The 16,642-nt window shown below is 46.8% G+C and overlaps 1 protein-coding gene across 1 annotated transcript in view; it reads right to left on the bottom strand.

The window, feature by feature from the left end:
* Positions 1-1,310: 1,310 nt before the first annotated feature.
* LOC308180055 (uncharacterized protein) overlaps positions 1,311-16,642 on the bottom strand; it is a 37,658-nt gene continuing 22,326 nt past the window's right edge. The window contains exons 7-10 of the mRNA XM_080561101.1: positions 15,082-15,190; positions 14,114-14,433; positions 12,577-12,790; positions 1,311-3,731 (exon numbers count right to left, since the gene is read on the bottom strand). Coding sequence (XP_080417227.1) covers positions 14,349-14,433; positions 15,082-15,190 — 194 coding nt within the window. The 3' untranslated portion in view covers positions 1,311-3,731; positions 12,577-12,790; positions 14,114-14,348. The remainder of the gene's footprint in view (positions 3,732-12,576; positions 12,791-14,113; positions 14,434-15,081; positions 15,191-16,642) is intronic.

Below are 16,642 nucleotides of genomic sequence, written 5' to 3'. Positions count from 1 at the left end.
TACTCCCCATCCCCCCAACACACTTATTTTTTTTTTTCCTTTTATTGCCAGCACAGCAAACCGAACCGTCACAGCAGTATCAAAGGAAATTTTCCAAGCTGTTGACGTGCAGCAAAGGGACAGTCTCGTGTAGCTCAGCACTTAATCGTCTCGGGCTGCAGCACGGTGTCTGCAGCAGGGCCCCCGCCTGCTTTCTGTGCAAGCTTTGGGTCTCGTAACGACTCTGGGCAAGTTGCTTCGCTCCTCTGGGCTTCTGCTGTCCCTTGGATGGTCTGTTTGGATCTCAGTTCTTCAGGCTGGAAAGTGTGAATTTAAGCCTTATTCTTGACTTTTGCCAAAGCCCTGCCCAGCGGGCTACAGCTAAATTCATTGCAGTGAGGGTCAGAGGCAGCTGAGTCCTGCCCCAGTCACCGCTGGCTTTCACTACAGGTGCCCTTAACCATGCTGGCTCCTGGGCTCCATCAGACCTTTGAACAGTTACAAATGCAAAGGATATTTCATGTGTTTGATAAGTTTCTTTTGTAAAGCTAGCTATTGTGAATCAAATGACAAGGCATCCGCTGTGGTTAAAGCAAACAAGTGCTTTATTACTTTTGTTTTAGTCAGCTTTTGAGCATTCCTTTCTGGAGTTGAAAAGATACCAAAGATGTTAAAGAAAACCTCCTTACAAGTATTTTATGAAAGCAGAGATTTTGCAGGCGGTCCCACAGCCTGAGGCCCAGAAGTATCAGCCAGCTTTCATGGCAAGGACAACCAGAATCCCCATCCCACACGTTAAGTGCAGGCATCAATACCCAAGCAAATACAGGAAAAAAAAAAAAAAAGGAAAGAAAAAAAAAAAAGAAAGAAAGAAAGAAAAAAAAAAGAAAAAAAAAAAAGAAAGAAAGAAAAAAAAGAAAGAAAAAAAAAAGGCAAAATGAGAGGAATGCATCTGTTTAACTCCACCAATGCAAATTTCTCAGCCCATAACAAGCCAAGCTTCATTTCTGGCCAAATCTCCCACACTAACACGAACCACCGCCTGATGAAGTGATTTTCCCTGCGATCGGGATGCAAGTCATTGTCTGAGAAGGGACTCCCAGAAGCCTGCTGGAGACCTGAGGCCCTGCTGAACGCTTCAGCCGCTCACTGATCCAACCCACCGTACAACCAGGCAGACCTGTCACCTGCAGCCAGCTCCCCCATTGGAAAAACACACAATTTTCCAAAGGTAAAGGAGTCTTGGGTTACTAGGAACACAAATCATTATAAGTAAAACTGCATTCCCAATTTATTGTATTTGTTTTATTTATAATTTTATTACTTATTCCACATTTTCCATATTTTCCATGTGTTCCACGTCATTCTTGTCCATTCAGGCCTTTACGTGGAAACTTGGGCTCTTCTCCACTGCCTAATGTGTTGAAGGCTTTATAAACAGTCTTGTTTCATTGTTTGCTCTGCATGTTTCCATCCCAAGAGTTGTGCCTGAAGTTGTACTTGGTACAAGTCTGACTGCTCTCCGACTGGGGAACTGGGCTAGAAGGGAAGAAAAGCGTCTATTAATGTGATAAGCTGGCGAAAATAATGACCAGCAAATTAGTCAACTGGAGCTCTAATGAAGAACAGATTGAGACTCCTCTGATTTGTGGTTGTGGGTTTGTTATTGTTGTTGTTGGTTTATGGTTTTTTTTTTGTTGTGTTTTTTTGTGTTTTTTTTTTTTCTTTTTTCCCATGATAGGGTTTTAAGTTGTCAAAGACAGATTTTTCCAAACACCACAGTCAAGGCTGAGGACTGGTCAACACATTGCATGCACACACCCCGATTTCCCACCAAGCCAAAACCACAGTTCACTGCAGGAGGAGGAAACTCCTCGCCATGCCGGTAGGTTCCTTCCCTGCTCTCCACAGCTGCTTCTGGAAGGTAGCATCAGGCGTCCGTGTGCACAGTTAATTCACCATTTTCCCCTCTCCTAGATGCACAGGCAAGTAGTTTCTTTCATGCTCACATCTGACCGCAATCTGTGAGCAAATCAGGCGTGTTCAGCAATGCTGCTTTTAGCTGCGCTTTCAAGGTTTTGTGTCAACAGGAACATTAGGTCAATTTGCAAACAGCCTTGGAAAATCTGGTGCGGCATCTCTAATGCTATTGACAGGGCCTGCTTACATTTGGCATCGCCAGGCTAACAGTTGTCATTCAGCTCCTGAGCGCATTTACACCAGCTCATCTATTTTTCATCAGTCTTGCACCCTCTGTGCCAACCTTATCGATGCAGGAGTGCGTTCATTCTGATTCGCTTCGATCCCATGTGCCCTGAATCTGTGTGCACCCACACACAAACCTGAATAATCTCTCGGATAGCAAAAGGATGCTCAGGTCCTGCAAAAAAACTCATCAAGTTTCATTTAGAGTGTGTGGCCCAGGTGACTTTTTCGTACCAGGAGCTCAAAAAACCAACGGTGCATTTGATGGCAGGGGAGGGGCAGGGAGATTGGATTAAAACATCTGGTGGGGTAATTAGATTCGCTAAAAAGTTTACACTCCAAACTGCCCCTACATAATTGATGGGGCTATTGTGGTGTGTCACTTCCACTTACGGGTGTGCAGCAGCCGCTTTCGCCTCGCTGCGCCCCGCGCTAACCTTCGCGGCTGACCTGCTGCGGTTCCCCTATTAAAGCTGCAATTATGGGGTGACTCTTAATAGCGAGGTCTTGCTTCAGAGTGGGGAAAAATGTTTCTGTAACTCACATGCGACAATTAAAGATAATTTAAAATGTAAGTAATTGCACTGGGTTTCTGGAAACTACTGTAGAGGTCTTGTCCCAGGCATCTGACATGCACGGTGGTGTATTTTGACAAGTTTTGAGCAGATTTCCATTAAATACCAACCAGCAGCTCTATTTTCTTTGGAGTCAGTGGTCAGGAAATGGTGATTGTGAAAGGTCAGGTCTGGTGGATTTGGGAGGGGACGGAGGTGTTATTCGTGTTCTGATCCATGGGGATCCAGTTCCAACATAAATCTTTCAGTCGCTTCATTTTTTGCTTTCCGCATGGTCTTTGAGCAGTAGGAAAGTAAGGGTTGGTCCACGGGAAGGTGCTGCTGTTACTTTACCCCTGCTGAGATGAGGGCCCTACAGAATGTCCAGCTACTCTTGCAAAACCTGTGGGGTCTGGGTTTAGAGACCTGGTGAACATTAAAACGGATCTCCATCCCATCACAGCCTTGCGCTAAACCTCTTAGTTTGCAAAAGCAGATTTGAAATTGCAACTATTCCAAGGCTTCTGCGAGGTCAGCTAAGTGAGAACATCCTGCAGAATTCACGCGGACACTTTCGGAGGTTCGGCGGTCCCTGAAGGAGTTTTGCAGCACGAAAACAGCCTGTCGGACGAGTTTGGATTCTGCCACATGGTCCCAGCGATAATAAGCCATCTGTGTGCACCACGCTGCACATGACCTTTCCTCGCTCAATTTTCTCTCCCTCGCTTTTTTCCCAAGTCCTCTCCTATTTGACCTACATTTAAGTAACCCAACAACTCCCAGCAGAGCACGCAGAAGAGTTAAATATGCGATCAATTACCAGCATGCAAATGAAGAGTCCATCTACATCGGAGTGAAAACAAGCATATGAAAACAGGACGATCACAGAAGGGAGAGGGACCCTTCGTGACTGCGATCACCTTCTGCCACTGATGGATTTAGGCTCCTGTCTCAGCTGAGGAGGCTTTTGCTCCGAAACCATTCGACGTAGGGCTGTAAAAAAAACTTTTGCATCACAAGTTGCAGAGAGAAAACTTGTACAACGTTTGAAGTTTTCACTCTTATTTCACTTTTCTATAACTGAATTTATAAATTATCTTCTAAAGTTAGAGATAACACTATTATAGACGTCTTCAGCTTGTGCCACTGGATAATAAAATTAAATACGTGCATAGGCAGTTTCACGATCAGGATGTCTGAAAGCTTTACCCTTTGTGTAAGTTTATACAGGACAAAATACCTATAGGAAATAAAAGCTATGAAAGTCTTGCCCTCATTATCACTTTCGAGTGGCTGACTTTGTGACCGGAATTTGTCAGAGGCATCAGTAATATCATGGCTGGTCACCACAAAAAATAAATAAATAAATAAATAAATAAAGCAGTGCAGGACTTCATAAAAGTAGTAAAAACAGAAAAACAGAAGATGAAATCAAATATAAAAAAAAAAAAGACAGAAATGAACAGATTTCTGAGGCAAATGCAGTGAAATGCAAATTTAAAATGCATGACGACAAAAAAAAAAAAAGCATCAAACCTTAAAATCCTTATTTTTTCTTGACATGAAAAGACTCCAAATAAGAATAAGAATATGCCCGTGCATATTCTATATCTGTGCTGGTCTTTATCTATATTCCAGTGTGGTGTTTTTAATGAGGGACTCGGAAATTACACTTGAAATGTGCCAAGAGCTGTGGTTCTTATTTGATCATGACTGAAGCATCACTTGTGCAATGTCCTGGTCCTTATGGATGGGACAAAATGACAGGAGCTGCTCTGGGGGGTTGCTTTTCTTTCCTGAAGAGCCCGGTTTCGGATCTAACCCAGAACCGCTTCCTTATGATTTAATTTAAAGCTGTCGGAGTGCTCAGCCTCAAGGCACGTCACGGCACCCGCGGCGCAGCGGCCGGGTGCCTCTGACAAATGCCACCGCGTGGCCCCGCGCTGCCAAAAGCATTCCTGGGGCTGTTTCCTGGTGCCTCTCCAGGCCGACAGAGGAGGTTTACATTACCATCACACGGCTGCCTTCAGCTGCGCCTGCGAGCACGGCCCATTTGGAGACCTTGCCATGTTGGGCTACACAGGGAGCAGGAGGGGGGGAGGAATAAAAAGGCAAACAAACCACAGTTAGCTTTTAAGCACCCGCATCTGCATCAGCAATGCACCCAAACCCAGCCTCCGCTGCCTTGTCCATGCAAAACCCGTGTACAACGCTCGGAGGGCAGCTTTAAAAATGTTTTTGAACACATAACACATAGGAAAATAACACACTGTAGAAACTTGGCAATGAGTTTGTCTCAAGTAGCCAAGTTGGGCATGGAAAAAAAAATTAGACAATAAAAGGTCATTTCTAGCCAAGTTTTAAGTGAGTATACAATACATACCTTTTTTTTTTTTCCCCTGCTCCTTGCCTTAGTTATTGGCCAACTTGGCTACAAGCTTATGGAAAACACTGAAATGGAATTATTGTAATTGTGTTTTTTTTTTCCTCTTTTTGACGAAGCAAAAGTTCTTATAAGCAATAATTTAATTATGGCAAAAGCGTAACACAGACACACTTCTAAGGATGCATCATCAAAAAAAAAAAAGTCTTTTCTACACCATATTTTAAACTAAAGCTACTTCATGTGTGCCAGTGATCTAATACTACTGCTATTTATGATTTTCTTTAATTATTTATTATAAAGTATGCCATAAAGTGGAAAATTACTGGTGCTGATCACCTTTCCAAGCAGGCTAATTTAGAACTGAGCGCTCTAAGTCAATTAGGATAATAAACCCGCCGGAGCGAAGACGGGGACTTTCTTGGCATTAACGTGTCCCTCCTGCTTCTGGCGTGCTGCTGGGCGGCCCCGAGGCCAGGAGCCACGGCTGCCTCCCGTGGGACGCGTCCCCGCAGCCTCCTTCCTTGCCCCCAGGTAGCTCAGGTGGAGGATTATTGGTCCCCGCAGCCTCCTTCCTTGCCCCCAGGTAGCTCAGGTGGAGGATTATTGAGAGCGAGCTCCTTGCTGACGCAGGGCGCGTATTTAACATCCTGCTCTGTTTCATACCTTCAAGCGTCTTGTGTTTTATTTTAGATTTTTGTAAGGGCAGAGCTTAAAAACTCAATTAAAAGCAAATACCGGATTTTTCCTCCCTAAGCTGAGCTGGAGGCATCTTCCTGTCCTTCTAAAGGCTGTGGGCATTTTGCCCGGAGGATCAGGGAGATTCTGAGAGGTTTGACCCAGAAGCACAGGTAACTCCAACGTGCATCAGCCCAGGCACCCGTGTGGAGCAGGTACCAGAGAGAGCCGTGAGAGCTCTGCAGCTCAGAGAGCAGCCGCTGAGCGCTGGCATCCCCTGAGGACGCTGCGAGCTGTGCTGGTGCTAGGACAGTGGTGCTGCATGTAAGGGGATGTAAGACCAGGTCCGAAAAGCTGACCTAAGTGAGAGAGGAAAGGAGTCAAGCATGAGAATAAAAGGGAAAGACAAATCACAGCTGAAGATGCAAAGCAAAAATGAAAAAAAAAAAAAAAAAGAGAGAGAGAGAGAAAGAAAGGAGGGGAGAAAGGAAGGGGGAGAGGGGAGGAGGGACACCACAAGCCTGAAATCATCAGGAAGCCTGGAAGTTTATAAGCTGCACATTTGGAGCTGTGTTAAATAGGAGCACTGGTTTCCTTTCTGCCACTTATCATCCAAAGACGACCATTCCTTTGCAAACAGAGTTGATCTTACACTTTCTTGTGTTCTCTTGGAAATATCCTTCCAAGTCATCTGACGTATTTTTAGTAAGTGAAGGTTTTGCCAGATACATTTACCTCTTGGCTTTTTTTTTTCTTTTTTTGTCTTTTCAAAAAATATGAATCTAAAGTTAAAAAAAAAAAAATAGCCCTTTTCTATTTATGCCACTGGAAATATGGGAGAAAGCTGTAGCAATGGGAAAAAAATATATATTTTTTTTTTCAGTTTGTAGAGACTGATATTTTTAGCGGCAAATATTGATGGCAGAACTGATTTTGCAAAGAGAGGGATATTTTTCCCCGCTAGTATTTCATAGCAGAGTGCGACAAGTGGCCTCCAAGCCCACGCTGGCTGCAGCACACGACCAGCAGGTAAATGGGGCCGGGTTGTGCATGGCTGGGCTCCGAAGCCCCATGGGCAGGGGGCTCCAGCCTGGGGTGGGCAGCGGGCGGTGGGCGCCTGCAGACCCTCTGGGCACACTCACCGTGTGCTTTTCCCTCGTGTTGCTCGGGGGCTCGCAGCCCGACAAGCCTCGTCAAGCCCAACGTGCGTAAGGAGGGTGCGGTGATGTCTAATTACACCCCTTGGGAGGACGTCCATGACCTGACGTCTCCAGCACACGGGGCGGCTTCGCTTAGCTGCCGCGACTGGTTCTGCGCGGCGGGAGCGGCGACGGGGCTGGAAGGAGTAAACACGGTGAGTAACGCCGGAGTCACGTTGGACGTGGCGTGTGGTAACTTGACCTGTGACAAATTCCGTGCGGAGATGGGTTGGCGTGGCCACCTGCCTCAAGGAATGGTCGCTGGTGGCGTGCTGCTGGTGCTTCACGGTCATTGATGTCTACAAGTGAGCCTAGCGTCCGCGGTGGTTCCAGAACACACGGCGATATCCTTGAGGAGAGGCCGTGGAATGGGGATGGGGTTGGGTGACGGCACCCCTCACTGCCCCTGTTGTCTTCAGTACGCATTTTTTGGCAAGGGGGCTCTGCTTTACTCAGCCTTGGTGCGGTGCCTCTCTTGCACCTTCCCCTGTGGCTCACCCTTTGGTCGTGCTCCAGCACAGCCCCCGAGAACCTAAACGGCCCCACAGCCACGGGGGCATCGCTGCGCTTGGCTCGTCTCTGGGGAATCTGCCCGGTGCCATGCTGCTAGAAAACCAGGGATGGGAGCTGGCAGCCTGCCGCCCTCTGCTCAGTGATGGGGCTGTGCGTTCCTCCACTGGTGTCTCCAGAAGTGAAATAAAATAAAATAAAATAAAATAAAATAAAATAAAATAAAATAAAATAAAATAAAATAAAATAAAATAAAATAAAATAAAATAAAATAAAATACATATGAAATGAAATGAAATAAAGTAAAATGAAATAAAATGAAATAATAAAATAAAACAGTAAAATAAGATAAGATAAAATAAAATAAAATAAAATAAAATAAAATAAAATAAAATACAATACAATAAAATACAATAAATAAAATATGAAATGAAATAAAATAAAATGAAATAATAAAGTAAAATAGTAAAATAAAATAAAGTAAAATGAAATAAAATAATAAAATAAAGTAGTAAAATAAAATAGTAAAATAAGATAAAATAAGATAAGATAAAATAAGATAAGATAAAATAAAATAAATAAAATAATAAAATAAAATAAAATAAAATAAAATAAAATAAAATAAAATAAAATAAAATAAAATAAAATATAAAATAAAATAAAAATAAAAATAAAATAAATAAAATAAAACAAAATAAAATTAAATTAAATTAAATTAAATTAGAAACAATGAGGAAAGGAATATGCCTTTTCTTGCAAAATCCAGAGCTCATCCCACTGCTATGTCATCAGCTCAGTTCCTGGTCTCTGCTATTCCCTTGTCTCTCTTGCTCAGCCTGGCCCAGCCGCCACCCACTCGTTGATCCTCTGGGCTGACAGGACACAAAGTCCAGCCCGAGCCAAGACCCTCAGAGGAGCAGCAGGACATCCCACCCAGCCGAAGAATCTGGAGGCTTCCAAGCTTTTATGAGTCAGTCGTCACCTCCAGGAGCTTTAGAAGGAAATTGCTTTAGGGCACTGTCGTCACTGTTTGAGAGCATTTGTTGACAGGGAATGTCTGTGCCACTGTTACAAACCTCAGGCTGGGTTATATTTGAACCCCACACCACCGGGTTTAGCACATATACGTTGGCCAGCTGAGCTGAGAAGCGGAGAGCTCAGCATCACCAGGAGCTGGCAGCTGCTCAGCAGTTACCGCACGTCGCTGTGCACAGTCCGCACCAGCAACAAATGCAGCCGATGGACTTAGGTTAGCTGAGGACAAAATATATTTACATAGAAGCTACTAATTACTACATTACATGTCTACAATCTGATGAAATTACAAAGAAGGAGGTGAAAAAAATACCACTACTGATTTGGAGCTAAACCCACTAGCAGGGAACAAGACACACAGACGCTTTTGCCAATGAATTACACAACTTTATGCTGCTACAGCTACCAGGAGCACGTCTGAGCCTAGCTCATGTTCACAGGGCCTGATGGCATCAGCAGGAGGGTGCTCAGTTATTCCAGACAGGGAAAGTCGGTTCAGGGCTTCCCGTGCAGGAATGAGCCTGACCCATGTGTCACCTAAAAGCTCTCCTCCACATATCTCGTTGCAAGACATAGAATCAAAGCAGCATTTAGGTTGGAAAAGACCTCTAAGATCATCAGCTGTTAACCTAGCAAATGTCGCTGAATTTAGTACCTACAAACCAGTTTGTACGCAGACATCACAGCTTTAGGTGTGCTTTAGCAAGGAGATGGCTGCACGATTTTCTCCCAGCCTTTCCTCCTTGGCAGCTGACAAGCTGCTGCCTCCCCCTTCCTCACCCAGAAATGAGGTTGGATCTGGCGTGAGAAAAGCACGATAAATTCGGAAGACGAGTTCCCTTTTCCTCCTGTCCCTCCCCAGTTGGAGGCTGCCTGGCGCAGGGTTGGTGGCCTCCTCCGGGCCCAGCCGTCAGCCTCGTGGAGGAGCCAGGGCACTGAAAAGCCCCGAGACGTCCCCGGGGACGCCGCGCTCCCCCTCCGAGGGCCATTCCCACTCCCTGCCTTGCAGGCAGCCGGCAGCCCCAGCAGCTCCCCGCTCCAGGCTGTTGATTCACCGTGACGGCTCAGGATGTGTAACCTCATCATCCTCCTAGCAGAAAGCTATTTCTGTCTCCCAAACAAACACAGGAGAGACTTTGGTGAGGCAGAATGAAAAATGGCTTCGTGGCTGCCCTAAAGGAAGCGAACGCCAGGCGGTGGTCGGCAGCGCTCTCCTCCCGGCTGATGGGGCTTTGACCCAATTTTGTCCAAAATCTGTGGAAAAATAGAGGTGCTTTAAACTCGGGACGACACGCTCACAAAGGCTGGCTGAGATCCTAGCGGAGCCGAAAGCAACTTGAGACCTGGCCAGCCCAAGCAGAGCATTTTGTTGTTGTTTTTTTAAAAATGATACTCATTAGGAGCAGGAGCCGGGCAATGTTCCCCTTCTGCAACTGATAACACTGAAAGAAGGAGATGAGGGGAAAAGAAACCTCAGAAAATAAAACTTATTTGGCACCGCTGATTAAAACCAGTGTGTGTTTCATATTGAAAGGCTGTGTTTGCTCAAGGTTTATTCAGCTCTGGTCTCCTCCATCCACATAAGGTTTGTTTTAATGACCATGGAGTTATTTGAATCTATTAATTTTTTTTTCCTGAAAGTTTCATAATAACAATGCCTGTTTTTTCATATAGCACTCTACAGCCACGCGTCTGGAAATACGCTGCAAATGGGCAATTAGTGTCAGCCTTATTCTGAAGATGTAGAAACTCGAGCAGAGTCCAAGTGAGACACTCACTAAATAGCAATGCCAGAATCATGCGTTTAGCTCGGTCTTGAAAAATGGGAGCTAGAGCCAAAAAAACTTCCCGAAGACAGTGGGGACAAATGAAAAGCATCACCCAGGTTAAACAGACAAGGGGACAGCAGCAAGGGCAGGCTGAGCCACATGGGTGCTTTAACATAAAGAATGGAAGAAGGAAGAGGACTTTCAGTAATGACAGACCTCAAAGAGGCCACTGCAATCACCTACATCCCAAATCCAGCGCTGGGGCATCCCACCGCAATGAAGGGCTGACTGTCACAGGTCTAGAGGCTCCTGTTTTCTGAGAAGACCTTGTTTAATGTTTCCTCTCCAAGCATTTTAACGGGAAAACCTGGAAAGGTTAAAGCTCAGAGCAGAGAAACAGCGAGATAATATTGTTTGAGGCAAATCTCTAACCCTTTACTCAGGCTATGTGGGAGGCAAGAGAAAATGTTACATGCAGGGGAATATTAAATTATTAATATTATGTCTAGGTTGAGATTAATCAGATTCCAGAAAGGCATAAAAACCGCCTGCTGCCGCCTCAGATATTGGTGTGTGGAGGCACGGATTTTATGAGCAGACTCACGGTGAGGACCATGGCCCGTGGGGAAACAGGTCCTGGGGTAGGACACTGCCTGGCACCCATGGGGCCAGGCAGAAGGGGTCACAGCACCTCTCGGGGCTAGAGCTGAACAAGCGCACGTGGTCCCATCCTCATCCTGCCTTCTTCTCTCCTCCAGGAGGAGGGGAGATCTGGATCTCCAGGAGGACAGCGGGGAGATCTGCTGGCATCTCTGGCGGTGCCCAGATTTGGTGACACCAAGCCTGTCCCCTTCCCCCTGCTTGCAGCTAACTGTGCTTCAGCAAACGAGGGGTTGAGGTTGCGCTGCTTTGCTGCCAGAAATGCTGTGGAAATACATCCAGCCCTTCTCAGAGGTGCTGCATGCAATTCCACAGACCTGCCAAAGCTCGGAGCGGGCTGACCCCGGGGCTTTGCACAAGCTCCCCACCTCTCCATCAGACCTCTGCTCATGGCTGGGACACCCAGGAAGAGTGGGACACCCTGGGAGATAAGGCACCTGCGTCGGTGCTGGGGACGTGGGCTGGGTAATGCAGACAGCCCCGGGTAAGGATGCAGGAGCAGGGTGATGGGAGCTGGCCGGGGATCTGCTGTCACATCGCACTTCTGTGCCGAGCCCCAGCAGCCTGCCCACAGATCATCCCAGGGGATCCACGGGGATCTCATGGCCCAGTGCCAGGCCTTGCCGCATTGCTACCCACACAAATCCCAAGGCCCGGATTTTCACCTTTAATCTGCAGTTTGTAGGGGAGAAGGAGAGCAGAGTGTGTACGCTCGGAGGGAGAGATGGGGCTCGGCCGCAGGCATGGCTCCTCTTCCTCGTGGCTTTATCCTCCTTAAAAATCCTCACCCCATTTCATCAGGACCATGGGGGCCTTATTCCCCCTCTCCTTCTGTGTATCTGAACTAGATGGCACATAAAGCCATCCTGCATCCTGGGCCCTGCTGGCGGCTGCTCTTGCTTAAAAAAACCCCGATGTAAGCCCACAAGGCTCAGGAGGGCTCCCTGCGCCATCACAGAGTGCCCCGTGGGACTTTGGTTTGAGGCTTCGAGGTGACTTTTCTCAGCACTGATTTTCTCCCGTCTTCCAGCTCACGGGCCACTTTCTCACCTGGCTGCAGTCGTTAGGCCCGCTCAGGATCTGTTCCCAAATCTTTTACTACCGTCAAGGAAAAGCCTGTCTTTTAATAACTCTCCCAGCTCACTTTATCTACTTAAACGAATTTTAAATGCATTAAACGATTTCAGTGGCATTAGGAGTAAATCCGTGCGTTTGTGGGCAGGAGATTCCCAGAGAGGAACAGTATTTCATCCAAAATACATTTCTGTGTGAAAAAAATAGGATTTTATTGTTTAAAACAATAGAAAATAAAGCCAGAAAAAAATGCGGCTTAAAAATCATAAGGCAGGGGCGGGGGACTGGACAAAATTTTCCCTCTTCTTTTATTTTTAAGGTGGGAATAAATAAAAAAGTTATTTTGTGGGTGGGAAGCAGCAGGACAAAAAAATACTGAGTTAAGCTCCAGAACAAGGGAAAAAATAACAGCCAAACTGGGGAAACTTTCACCATCAGATATTTCTGCCTGGTTTTCAAAACACGAAAATATAAGAAGTCCGAAATGGCCCCTTGTGAAGCTTTCTGTTTCCGGAGAATTTCCATCCTACCTGCTGGCAGCATTGCTGGCAGCGAGCATCATCTTCCCAGTCCACGAGGAAGGAAAATGTCGAAATTGCAGCATTCGAAACCAGCTGGAAATCCGGGGGAACAAAAGCAAGAGTACGAGGACTCGCAGCTCCTGAGACCTCGACAAATCTTTCACCACCGAGAGCTTCCAGCAGGTCTAGCTGGCTCTCGGTTACTGAGAGAAGTTTTTCCTTCCTACAAAATAAATAAAGTCAATTAATCAAGCACAGAGCTCAGGGCTGGTTTTGTCCTGGAACCACCTCCCAGCACCACCACCATCATTTGGCTTACTGCATTCATTTATCTATCAGCTCCCTTGAGAAGATGACGGTCCAAATTTCCAGCCTGCCTCTGCATTTCCACCTGCAGGCTGCACCTCGGGGCCTCCACACTCGGCCGAGGGTACAACCAGCTACATGCCAAGCCAGCTATTTAGCAGGTAGGGAAACTGAGGCACAGACAAGCGAGGTGACCTGCCCAGGGACCCCCAAGCCATCGTTCAAGCTGAGGTCACTCCTTTAGAGGACAAGTTTCTACTGTTACGAAGCCAAGAGGCTTCTTGGAGTGTTCGAGACCTTCAGTGTTGTCCCTTTCACCAACATACAGATATGAAGGAGATCAGAATGCAAATACAAAAGAAACAGGGGGGGGGGGAAAAAAAGAAGACTCTGAATAGAGATATGGAGGTGAGGCCAAGGAGTGTCAGAGATGGAGGGGGGAAAAAAAAATAGTGAACAAGTAGGAATACAGATGCCATGAAGAAGTGAAGAAAAAGAAGAAAAACACAAAAGAAGCAAAGATACCAAGAAGGAAGGAGATGGTGAATGGCAAGAACAGAGTTAATGAGAGCCAGAAATGCAAGTTGGAGAAATGTTGATTTTATTTAGCATTAATTGCAGGAAAGAGCCTATAAAGTGTGGTAAAAAATTATTAAGTACCACTATGCAATGCCAGCTTTATGCCAGCCATCCATATGAAGCAGGTGTATTATTCCTAGTTCCCTAGGTATAAATAAATAATTGCTTTCCCACATCTTTTTTTATGATGGCATTTCATTATTTTTTACTGCCATATTGTTACGGTTCTGAGTCCTCCGGAGCGGATTTGGAGATCGGCCGGCGTGGGAGCGTGCACGCGTGCGCGTACACGGGTTGGCACGCGTGGGACGTGGGCACTGGACAAGAGGCACAGGGTCTCCCCCGTGGTTCAAGCTCTGACAGCAATATCCAGGTGAATACAGACAGGAAAGCAGTGGAAAATTACAGTTACGGGGTGATGCGCATCACATCGCTCCAGAGGGAACAGCTGTAATGGCCAGGTCACCCCGGTCAGCTTTGCCGAGACCGGGATTGCCCTGGGACAGAACTTTGTGGGGGACACCAGGATGGTGCAAGCACTGGTATCACCTCAGCCCGTTTATCTTGGTGTCAGGGACAAGGAGCTGGGGCTTCCCTGAGATCCCAGCCATCCATGACTCCTGCCTGCATGTACAGAGATGAGAAAAGAAAAAAAGCAAACCTGTGCTGTGCTCCACTTTTAATTTTCTGCTCATGATCTGCCCATATGCTCATCCTGGCTTTGTTATGTGCAGGCTCCAGTATCGCTTTAGTTAAGAACAACGAGGGCAGAGCACGTTTTCCTGAGCAATCTTTATATCAGCATTTTCAGGCTTGTTTTATCGCGTCTCACACTTCTCAGGAGACTCAGCAGGGAGATAAGCGCTGGATGCGTTTTCCTAGCAATGTCTCTTGCTTCAGAGGAGGCCACCAAAGACGTCTGGGGAAGCAATGATTCCCTGGTAATGCCTCAGTCCAAGCTCTGACCTGGAACCGTGGGCTCTGCAAATACACATAAATCTTCAGCTCACGTCCAAATCATTGCAAGGTTCAGTGAAAATAGCAAAACTGCCAGTGGATCTAACCGAAGCTTTAATCCAACTCCAGCATGATTTATGGGCTCAGGTGGAAACCATGAAGCACGATGGCTTCGGCCCCGAGCCAGAGGATGGGCTGCTGCCCCAGCCCCAAGGTGCTGTGATATGGTGCTGAGGAATCAGGGCAGCAAGAAGCACGGATGAAATTAAACAGCACAAACACATCCTAACAAAACCTTCCACTCCTAACAAAACCTTCCACCCCTGTGCATCACGTGCTGAGTAAATGTAGCTGACACAGATCAGACCAGTGTCCTGCTCGAGGACATAGGAAATGAAACAAAATCAAAGAATACAAAGGGCAAGCAAGCAAGAAAACTTTTTGTTTCTGCTTAAAAAATAGCAATCAAGTAGCTCCACCACTAAAGGAATTCTGTGAAAGTGCTGTGCTATTTCAGGACATTTGTAACGGCTTTTTAATATTTATTCCCCTCTCAAAATACTATCATGGCTAGCATTTGACTGACATTTTTTTCTACCCAAAAAAAAAAAAATCTTCTCAGTTTTCTAGAGAACAATGGGTGCCACATCACCTTGGAAAGTGTCACATCACCTTGGGAAGATGTTTCTGTTCCCTGCTGCCAGATTTGCCCCCAGCCAGGAGAAGGAATGGTTATCTCCGCAGAGCATCACAAAGGCCATTTCCTCTCCTCTCTCTGGCCCTGCACATTAGCTCGGAAAAATGAACCACAATAGCAATTTGCATCAGATCCCAGGTGACGTGACCAAGACTTCTGACCGGTCTCCGTATCAGCACCGTGTGTCACTGATAACCTCCAAGTAATCGCCGTCCCGCAGCCAGCCCATGCACACAGAGAGGTGGCTGGGCAGGGAGGGGATCTGCATCCCCTGGTGCCAAGTTCATCTTTTTTCCCAGTGCTCAGCATCCCCCTCCCGCGCATGTAAATCTCCAAAGGGAAACAGTGCATCATAATGTTTGACCGGCCCGGTAATCCCAGGCAGGACGTTACAGCAACACCTGCAAGGCGCTGCGGCTTTTCCAGCTGCGACTCCTGTTATTGTGGCACGGGGCTTCCAGCGTCCCCGCGGGGCACCCGCAGACGGCCGTGAGCTAATAACCGCAGCGCAGACGGTTTACGACACCCCGTGGGATTTTGGGTCGCAAAGCGATGAGGAACGGGTCACCTGGCATGGGCCTGGGGACCGGGGAAGCCAGGAGGGAGACGCTCGGGAAAACATCTGATGCTGAATGAGGTCGGTTGGCTGCAGCGGTAAGAAATGTACTGCTTCACCTTACTACCACATCAATGTCCTCGTGCAGACAAAACCTGAGACAGCCTCTTGATTTCTCACAGCTATTTTCCCATCTCAGCGGCAGCAGGAGTGAGATAGGAGGTCACAAAAACCCGCCCGCCCCAGCTCTCCCTGTTACAGCCTGGCACATCTGTCCTTGTCAGGCCCCGCTATTTCTTGAGGTGGATGCTGGCAAAAACAGAATCCACAGGGCTCGTTCTCTCCCTCTCTTCCAGTGCAAAACCAGAGGGATTCCCAGCTCTTCTCACTGGAAGAAGTCAGCTTGCACTGAAAGGGTTTTTGCAGGACCTATGTTGTAAATGAAATGAGATTAGTAAAAAGTTTTTTTTTTCTTTTTTTTTTTTTTTAAATCAAGTGAAAGAGTGTGACAAGGAGTCAGGAGCCTGTCTGCCATGGAATATTCCTGCAGTACTCGGGGGCTGTGGTTTGTTTTACTAGTGGTGACTAGTTCAAGCCACATTTAGTCAATAAATATGAGATATGAGGTCACCCCGCCATTTAGCTGTTACCCTGTCTACATATTTCACAGCTGGGTAGTAACCTTTTAACTAGCGTCTACCTCGGTGGGGAGTCTCCATAAAAAAAGAGCCAGGATCCCTTGGTCGTGGTGGGGGACCAAGGCGCAGGAGCACCACGGGGATTTCTGAGCAGGAGGGACCGCGCCGGGCCTCGCCTGCTGCTGCTGCTGGTCCGCAGCCAGGCGCTGCCCAGCCGAGCCCCCGGCTCCGTGAGATGGAGCCGCACATCCCACGTGCCAAACTTTATCTCAAGCTCCCCCTTCTTCCACGTGGAAATGGGCCACAGGAAAAATTCCCTCTAATTTTCCCAAATTTCCAAGG

Source organism: Anser brachyrhynchus (assembly GCF_964034855.1).
Source record: "Anser brachyrhynchus genome assembly, chromosome: 18".
NCBI classification, from domain to species: Eukaryota; Metazoa; Chordata; class Aves; order Anseriformes; family Anatidae; genus Anser; species Anser brachyrhynchus.
This window is presented reverse-complemented; position numbering and strand designations above follow the sequence as displayed.